This window comes from Halyomorpha halys, unplaced genomic scaffold (genome assembly GCF_000696795.3).
Source record: "Halyomorpha halys isolate HHAL.00 unplaced genomic scaffold, Hhal_1.1 Scaffold989.1, whole genome shotgun sequence".
NCBI classification, from domain to species: domain Eukaryota; kingdom Metazoa; phylum Arthropoda; class Insecta; order Hemiptera; family Pentatomidae; genus Halyomorpha; species Halyomorpha halys.
Genome location: NW_027109669.1, coordinates 321,263 through 330,980, shown reverse-complemented (window position 1 = coordinate 330,980; position 9,718 = coordinate 321,263). Strand labels below are relative to the sequence as shown.

At 33.6% G+C, this 9,718-nt stretch overlaps 1 protein-coding gene across 1 annotated transcript in view; it reads right to left on the bottom strand.

Moving 5' to 3' along the window:
• LOC106687624 (frizzled/smoothened-like sans CRD protein A) overlaps window positions 1–9,206 on the bottom strand; it is a 36,260-nt gene extending 27,054 nt beyond the window's left edge. The window contains exons 1-3 of the mRNA XM_067047805.1: window positions 9,013–9,206; window positions 6,280–6,398; window positions 4,259–4,417 (exon numbers count right to left, since the gene is read on the bottom strand). Of these exons, the coding sequence (XP_066903906.1) occupies window positions 4,259–4,417; window positions 6,280–6,398; window positions 9,013–9,014 (280 nt within the window). The 5' untranslated portion in view covers window positions 9,015–9,206. The remainder of the gene's footprint in view (window positions 1–4,258; window positions 4,418–6,279; window positions 6,399–9,012) is intronic.
• Window positions 9,207–9,718: the final 512 nt, after the last annotated feature.

Sequence of the window (9,718 nt, the reverse complement as noted above, 5' to 3'; positions counted from 1 at the left end):
ATAATATTAAAATTATTACAATATATATATATATTATACTATACTGTAATGAGGTTATCTCCTTGGGGGGAGAAAAGATAGATAACTGATTTGATTTGTCCTTTCCTGAACGATGTTTCTTGGGAAAGGAATGTAAAATAAAAAGGGACAGGTGTGATAATAGTGGACTTGGTGTGCATACTTTTGTACAACGAAAAGATTTTTTTTTTTTTTTTGGTTCATTGTGATTTTTCCTCTTCATCCAGGAATCACGCTACAATTGGTGTCAGAAGTGGGATTTAAAACGGGTAAGAGAAAAACAAAACCAAAACAATAAAAGGCTTCTTTTATTTTTTTTTGTAATTTATGGCAGATATCAAGTGAAGTGTTAGAGATTAGAAAAAAAGAAAATACGTGTGTTAGTTATTAGAAAGAGGAGGTTTAGGTTCATTGTAACATGAAGTCAGACAGCAAAAATGGAAGATCTGTAGCCATTGAAATGAAAGTAGACCAGAATGAAGTTAAGGAAACTCTCACAACCAAGTTTCAAAATCTGGAGAAAGATTTTGAAAATACAAAAATGTAGGTCGGTAATCTGGAAAATCATCTTGATCATCTGGACTCAAAATTAATAAATTAGGTAAAAACTATAGACAGGCACCTCGAAGAAAATAGGGATGAAGTAGAGTGTTATATTAAAAGACTTGAAGGTGAAGTGGACTCAACCACGGACGCAGTTAACCCAGGGAAGGACGCTCGTGAAATCAAAATAGACTCCTCAAGGACCACAGCTAGCATCAAGCCTCCAACATAAAACATGAAGGCAACATATTGGCGGCAGTTTAAAGCAGCATCCTCAACAAATGGTTGGAATGACCAGGAAAAAGCGAATTTCCTAATCGTTTCATTGCGAGGAGAAGCTCTGGATGTTTTGCAGGGCCTACCTGAGGAATACCAGAATGACTATAACCTTTTGTGCGACCAACTCAAGAGAAGATTTGGTGACCATCACCTGAAGCAACAGTACAGGATGCAGTTCAGGACATGGAAACAAGATCCTGGGGAATTACTGCAATAGTTTAGTACAGAGATTTCTCGACTGGTTAGGCTGGCGTATACAGTTCCAGAGGACGTCCAGGAAGACATGGTTGATGATGTTTTTACTAATGGAGTCCGTGATCTTGACCTTCAACAAAGCATGTAACTATTGAGACCGAAAACCATAGGTGAAACCTTAGTGAAAGCTCTTGAGTTCGAAGTGATGAAGAACCGTTTGCAAAAGGGTTGACCATAACTGCGGCAGACTCAAGTTTGGCAGGAGCAGGAAGATCAGGACAAAAACAACACCAATAGCTTAAAAGATAAGCTTGATAGATTAATAAAGAAGCTGGAGGCCATGGAGAGCCGGCTAGATGTCCCACCACTCAGGAGGCCACGAAGATGCTACAAACCTGGCCATTTCAAGGATTGTAAAGTTACGCCACGGCGGGTCAATCCAATACCAAAGAACCAGGAGTATCAATTTAGTATCGAACATCGCAAAGGTCAATTGCACATCAATGCCGATGCTCTTTCGAGAAGACCCTTTAGAACAGACTGTAAACATTGCAGTAGAGCCAAAGGGAAAGAGTTGGTACAATGCATGAAGACTGTCATTCAGCCTGCGGACAAATGAACATCTTCTGAAATTAGGGCAGACCAGCTCAAGGACGAGGATATTGGACCGATTCTGAGGTTCAAGGAAGGAGGATGCTGGCCAGAGTGGAAAGATATTTCGGAGAAAAGCCAAGCTTTAAAGTGTTATTGGGCTCAGAGGGATTCTCTGGTCATAGAAAAAGGGGTGTTGAGGCGAACTTGAGAAATGGAAAAGAGAAGAAAATGCAGACAATCCTACCAGCATCAAGGAGACAAGACTTATTTCGACAAGATTCACGGTGGCACTTCAGGATGTCATTTTGGAGTACGGAAAGTGTAAGAGAAGTGGAGGTTCTATTGTGTAGGCTACCACTAAGATGTAGCCGATGTGCGTCGGAGATGTGCAAAGTGTGATGCCAGCAAAGGACCAGGGACTAGGGCTCGGGGACCCATGAATCAGTATAACGAAGGTGACCCTTTCAAGAGGATTGCGATCAACATAATGGGACCCTTTCCCTCTCTAAGAGGGGAAACCGGTATATACTGGTTGCTGGAGACTACTTTAGCAAGTGGACAGAAGACTAGGCTCTACCAAATCAGGAAGCATCAACGGTTGCCGAAACCCTCATGGAGAACATGCTCAGTCGGTTTGGAATTCTCTTAGAATTACATTCAGACCAGGGATGCAACTTTGAATTTTCAGTCTTCAAGAAAGTCTGTGACTTACTGGGGATTAGAAAGACTAGGACAACACCACTAAACCCCCAGTCGGATGGTACGGTCAAGAGATTTAATAGAACATTGGTGAGTCATTGAAGGATACTTGCCAATGAACAACAGAATGACTGGGATGAACAGTTACTGTTGATTCTGATGGCGTACCGATCTGCCCTCCATGAAACAACTGGCCGGACCTCTGCTAGTTTTCTGTTCAGAAGAAAGATTCGTCTAACCAGCAATCTACTCTTTGTAAAACCAGAGGAACAGTCAGATATCAATGGCTACGCGGATGAGCTATGAAACAGGCTAAAAACCATTCATACTCAGGTGCGAGATAAGATCCGCATGGAAAGTGGCCAAATGAAAACACACTATGATATGGATATGGCAGGAAGAACATTCAAAGAGGGAGAAAAGATCTGGTTCTACAACCCTACCCGAAAGAAAGGAAGATCTCCAAAGCTACAGATAAATTGGGAAGGTCCTTACTCCGTACTGACCAAGATCAATGACCTTGTCTATCGCATACAACATACACCAAGAGTGAAGATGAAGATTGTTCATCTTGATCGACTTCTGCCCTATGCAGTGTTAGAGGAAAGCACTGTTTTGGACGAACAGTTATAAGAAGAGGGCAGTGTAACGAGGTTATCTTCTTGGGGAGAGAAAAGATAGGTAACAGATTGATTTGATTAGTCCGTTCCTGAATGATGTTTCTCGGGAGAGGGGTGTAAAACCAAAAAAGGACAGGTGAGATGATTGTGGACTTGATGTGCATACTTTTGGTTACTTTTTTACTATAATAAAATTGGTTTTTTTTTTCATTTTTCAATTGTTCAATTCATTTTTTCCTCTTGGCCCGGGTATCACGCAACAATACTAAATATATTAGTATTTCGTTATAAGACAAATTATTTAACTTTGGACCATAATACATCATTGTGATTTTAAAAAATTGCAGTGGACGCTGCAGTGATTCAGGGGGTGGTGATGTCCACAGGTGCATTTGGGAGGCCATGAATAACTACAAGTTGTCAACTCAACAATTTCATTGCTGACGAAAATAGAGCAGAGGATTACTAAATTGGTAGCAGCAAACTCGGTTCATCCTTCTCAGTAAGATGATTTCGAATGTTTTAACTTTTTTTGTATTACATTCTATTCTGAGTTTAATAAATAATTTTAGAATTTCCAAGTTCAATGTTTCGAATTTACACCTTTTCATTGCTACATTTTACGTAAAAGGTAAAAACATTAATACATATATAGTTCCTATTGCTATTAAATTTTTAAAAAAATTGATTTCCAAAGGGTACTAGAAAGGAGGCAGTAGGACAAAAAAGTTTGGTAACCTCTGCTATATATGAATAAATATTGTTTCAGTTTTCATTGAAATGCTGATATAATAATATCATCAATTTCTGTAGTTCAGACACTCTCTAAAATCCGACAGGTATCTTGTTCCATAGCTCCTGGATTAGAGAGAGTTAACTGTAATCCAAACTATATTTTGGTGAGACCATGAAACCCAACATATAATCTATTCTAGTCAAGGACAGTTAAATTCTAATCTAGAAGGTAATTGGAAAGTACCATTCAATCATAAAACGTAAAAGAATAGATGGAATGGAGTTACTTTCCTCACCACTACTTTGCGTTTTGTTCTCATTAATTGCTCCTTTTCTTCAGGTAAGTTCAACAATATTAAGGAAGCTAAAAATATTGAAATGAAGGAATTGTACCAGTTATTATTACCTAACAAGATAGGGATATAGTAATTAATACACGAATTACTGCAATTGAATATATATTCGAAGTAATACATTTATAAGACTGTAAATCATATTGTGATTGAATTATAAACTAGAATTTATTTGTCACTATTCAAAATATTTTTCAAAGTATAAGACTAATTGTAATTTACCTCTAACATTATTTGGAATATCTTGAGCAGAATCATGAGCTTTTTTTTCTGAACTATGCACTGTTTCTTCTTTATTGATTACATTTGTAGTAATCAAAGTAATCTTATTCCCAAAATGAAAATTAGGACAGTTTTCAATCCTAATGTTACTTCCATTGTCTATTAGAAAAGACGAAAGAATAAATTAGAGAAACTACAATGTAATACCATTTATAGTACTTTATTATAATCAAATTTAATGAAAATACCATTATAAATATAAATGTACATTCAATACCATTATAAGTGAATTGATAAATTAATTTATGACTACTACTACTACTAGAGGAGAAATCAAAATCTGTGGAACCTTATTAGTAATTATAATTAAATTAAGTAATTAAGGCATTTACTTTCGAAGTTGAACCACTCCATTAAAGTTGAAATAAATCCTTGCTTGCTTCAAAACAACAATTTATTTGTTATTCACAATGGCAATACTCTCTCTTACTATATTTCTATACAAAGATTAGTGAAAGTAAAAAACTTACCACTGTCATTATAACCATAGATACATGAAAAGTAACTATCTATACACAACTTTTTTTATTTTTGGCATCACTCTCTAGTGCCTTATAAGAGCCAGGACTGCCACTGTGCTAAATTTCTTGCCATATTCCTGACTAACGGAGATTTTTACCTCTCCTCTAGCATATAAACATTTGTCATATTCTAGGTACAATATACTCAGTTGGCCTTGAGGTCTTTTACCATCAGAAATATAGTGCTAAGTCTTCAGTGGATCTCGGAGTTTTGTCCACATGTAATTATAAGTTTTAGTTGAGCATTTATAAGAACTTATATAGTCATAATAAACAGGCGGCGCCATCTAGGGTTATCCAGGGCAAAAACAAGCCAAAGAGCAACTATGAAACAATGTGAGAACTATCATCAACTGGTAATCTCTTAATTCTAAAGAGAAATAATTACGCTGTTCATCCCCAGCCTTCAACCCATAAGCATGAACAGTTAGATAGACAAGGGACCAAGCTTGGCAGAGGCAGAAGCAGCTTAGAGGCTGGCCACACATATTTCAAAGTAACAGCACAAACCTGAATGGGTACCCATCACAGTACTGGGTTTTAAGCAGCAACAAGTAAGAAAGAAATACAATTTATATTCAACTAAGAATCTGGCTTTCAATCCACATCTTGTCATCACAGGTCTAACTCCCTCATATATTGAAATCAGGGAAGGCCTCTCGCTTACACTGTATGTTCTTCCATTCTGATGACATAGCCAAACCATTTCAGCTGTAGAGTCTCTAGGAGACCTTGTTCATCGAGAGTCCTCCGCATTATTCCCTAATTCTCTCACTAAAGATACGGTTCCTTCTAGTTCTCAAAATCCTTCAGAGGAACCTCATTAATGCAGCTGTCACTCTACTTTCTTGTTTGTTTGTTAATACCCAGTTTTTAGTCCCATATGAGTACAGGCACGTGCACCGACTTAAAAATGTGGAATTTTATGTTTCTGCCTACTTCTCGCTTTTCACACTATACCAAATCTGATAGAATACCAAGTTTGCCTTACTAATTTTTTGTATGATTTTGGAATCCAATTTTCCTGACTGATCCATAACTTTTGATATTTATTAATTATTGGAGAAGATTATCGGGGGGTGCGGTCAGCAAAGAACAACATAAATAAACAAAACCATATTTATTTATTTTATGCCGACGTTTCGACCTGATTTTCAGGTCATCATCAGGGCTATAGAACAAAAGAGATAACAACAACATTTAGAGAAACATACAATTGAAAAGGAATAGTATACAAACAAATTTAGAATTATACAGAACATTGAATTAAATCATAAATGATAAAAAATTGATAACTGATAATTGAATAGTACAAAATTTTAATTGATTGATAATCGTGGCACCCCTCGACAAACTTCTCCAATCATTAATCTACGGTCAACTATCTACACCTCATTTTGATATTTATATTACCTTAAGTCAATAGTTTCTTTTACTTACTTGGTATGCCCTCATTCTGTGGTGGATTATAATCTTGCTGGGATTTGAATTTATGCTTCTTATTCTTTTCTTTAAATGAAACAGCATCAGAGGTAACTTTGTGAAAGAAAGATTTCATCCTACATGATAAAAAAAAATTATATATCACAAAATAGTAGTAAAACTTATTTTTAGCTTTTAATATACATGTAAATATGTATATTAATAATCAGTTAGGAACGTTTACTATATATGGTTTGAATTTTAACCATAATGTTGGTACAATGCTACTATCATTGATTGCCTACAATAATCATGATTTGGAGATAATAGCAAAAAAAAAAAAATCTGTCATTTTCAATAATTTCAGAACATTAAACCATTCATTACTATTTACCCCCATTGGAATTATATTATGTGACTATATTGTATTATATTTAAATTTCATAATTATGTATAATAATATTTCTATCAAATGTATTCACTTTTGCATGAGTTATTGTAATCCAAGAAAAAAATATTGTAAGACATTGATAAAATTGAAAATTGGCTGAATGCACAATTAGGGTTATAACATACCCTAAAATGGAAGGATAAGATATTTAAGAAGGTGGTGATCAGAATGAAACTCAAAATAGTTAGAAATTATTAATTAAAAACCAACTTGTTGACATATTGGCAGATCTTTATCAGGGATTAAGTCCATGTGCAATAAAGAACACTCAAAATTTAAGTTCAGTTCTCTACCTGCCACATAAACTCAAGTGCCAATGGCCTACAATGTGGATTGAAACTTAAGTTTCCACTGAATAGTTTTTACTATTTTGAGTTCCATTCATTCACCCAAAACACCTCATCCACCAAATCAATAGTAAGTTTTACAACAGTTTTGATGAACGAGGAGAAGATGACAGCTTTAATATAATTAAAACAGTAACAATAATGGTATAGGTTGTGATCCATAACAATACATTGTGTGTAAGTGAGTACACACCTACCTACCAGTGGGAGTGACACTTATGTACTGTAACCCTGGTTTCTGATAGGTATGCGTTTTAAGATATTAGTTATGGTAACAGTTTACATTAGGGGATTAAAAAATCTACTACAGCTGTACCTGTGAAATGTTAATTTGTGACAGTACTACCAGCTTAGGGATAGTCTGTTGTACAACTTCAGTAAAGAAAATAACCCTAATCAACAGTACTATCTTTAGACTATGACTAATCTAAATAGATAAAAATGGAATGTCCATTTGTTACTTATTTAAAATCTATGAAAGTCCTTAACCAATTCACACGCTGCTTTCAAAATGTTTAGTGTTGTTCCGAGAAAGTTGAAATCCTGGATTTATTTAGTAGAAAAAAAGTTATGATCGAAATTAAACATTAAATGAGCATAACGCAAAACGAATACATTTTTTCATATAATTAATGAGACAATATGATAGGTAATGGGATTACTTAAGCAAAGAAAAAAGCACCTAAATCGGACAGGTATTAGCAACGATATAGTGAATTTTCGATATCACCAATCTAAATAAACAAAAAGTAATATTTATTTGTTACTTATATAAGATTTTTGAAAATTCTTAACCTCAGGTTTTAAAGCTGTTTATGAATGGAGGAATAAAGTCCTAACAAAGTGAAAAAAAAAGTTATTGAAATTGGACAAGTATTAACAAAGATATGGAATGCTGAACATTTTATTATAGAACTGGTCTAGATATAAAAATTATAATAGGTACCAAAATCTTTAGTTATAAATGAATTGATATAAAACTTTCAACGTGTTGAGCATGCGTCTAGCAATAGTGAAGCATTCAAAATAAAATTAAAACACCTTTATTTCTCATCCGTTTGTCTTATAGTATAACTTCTACTTGCTACATTCGCACAAAAGGCATAAAAAACCCTCAAAGGATCCTTTATAGAGAGGTCTGTACCATTCTGAATAGGTGGGGTTCAAATTTCACAAAGTTTTAATCTTGTATCTTAATTACTTTAAGAGATACCTAGCTATACTGTTTTGTAAAATAAAATTACATACTATTAGTTACATAACAACAATAATATAGCACTATTTCACTGTTATATTAGATATTGTAAAATCTAATTTAGCCATTATAATGTAATATATGTTGATATTTTGATGCTCATCTATCATATTGCTGTTTTTTAATAGTGGCACATCTGATAATTTTTTGTTTTTGTTTTATTTAACATTAGACTTATTCTATAGAAGCTCCTACTAGTTTTGAATTAGCCAATAGGACAACACTAGTAAAGATTATTAACCTAGTCTATGGTACTATCTTTGGAATACGTATAATTCAAAATGAAACCAAAACATTTTTATTTGTTAGATATAAAACTATTAAAGCAAGCACCAATGTTATCTACTTGTTTAATTTTAACAATTCGGTTGATTCCACTATGTATCATATATATTTATTATGCATTCATAATTTTCTATACATTAAGCACCAAACCTGCTTTTATTTTAAATAAAAACTAATATTAACTTATTCCTTTGGCAGAGAAAGTAAAAAAAAAAATTAAAACTCAAAGAAAAAAAAAAGACAAGCTCTTTACACATTTGACATCACAAGCAACTGTAACCTCAGTTGAAGAATCCAAAACAATAATCACTAAACAATTAATTTTATGAAAAAACTAAACAGAATTGAGACACACAACAAAACTATTTTATTTCTAAAAATTTCAAATTATAGAAAAAAAAACTCATACATACATAGAAAACTTTTTGTCCTTTTTATTTTAGCTCAGAAGAGGTGTATATAAGTTTGTTAAAATATATTACAGTAAACAAACGAAACACAGTATGTATTCCAATTTTTTAACTTGATAAGAGATTAGGTATCAAACAAATGACACCTATTGCGCCAAAGAACAAATTTTAACCAAATAAAAATTAAATAAATGTACTCATGTTTGTCTCATAGTATCCTCAATGGTGAAGTGGGGAATAGATTGTAACATCTGTGACATAGATTCTAGAACAGAATCTAGACTTGTGTTCTATTGAGTGATTTTATTAGTTATTTCTTTAAATTGAATATTACAACGCTGTTTCTACATGAATGGTGTAAGTTTAATTTAATTTTTAATTTTTTTCATTCTGTCCCACAGTATCCTTTAATAATACACCACTAATTCCTGTCGAACACATCCGACTGGCTTCTCCTTCATTACCTAATAATCTTCATAGGCATTTGGAAAGAAGATGGCCTCGAGATCTTCTACTATTGAAATGTTGTTGGAGTTCTTTCAATGAATAGATTCTCCACGTGTTTGTATAATGTCATTTTATCACTAACAACAAATTATTGTAAATAACAATAAATAAATCATTTAAAAAAAAACCATACTAATACAGGTTCAGTCAGCTGATCGATTCAATCCCTTGACGGACTTTTACTTTTATGTATATATGTATA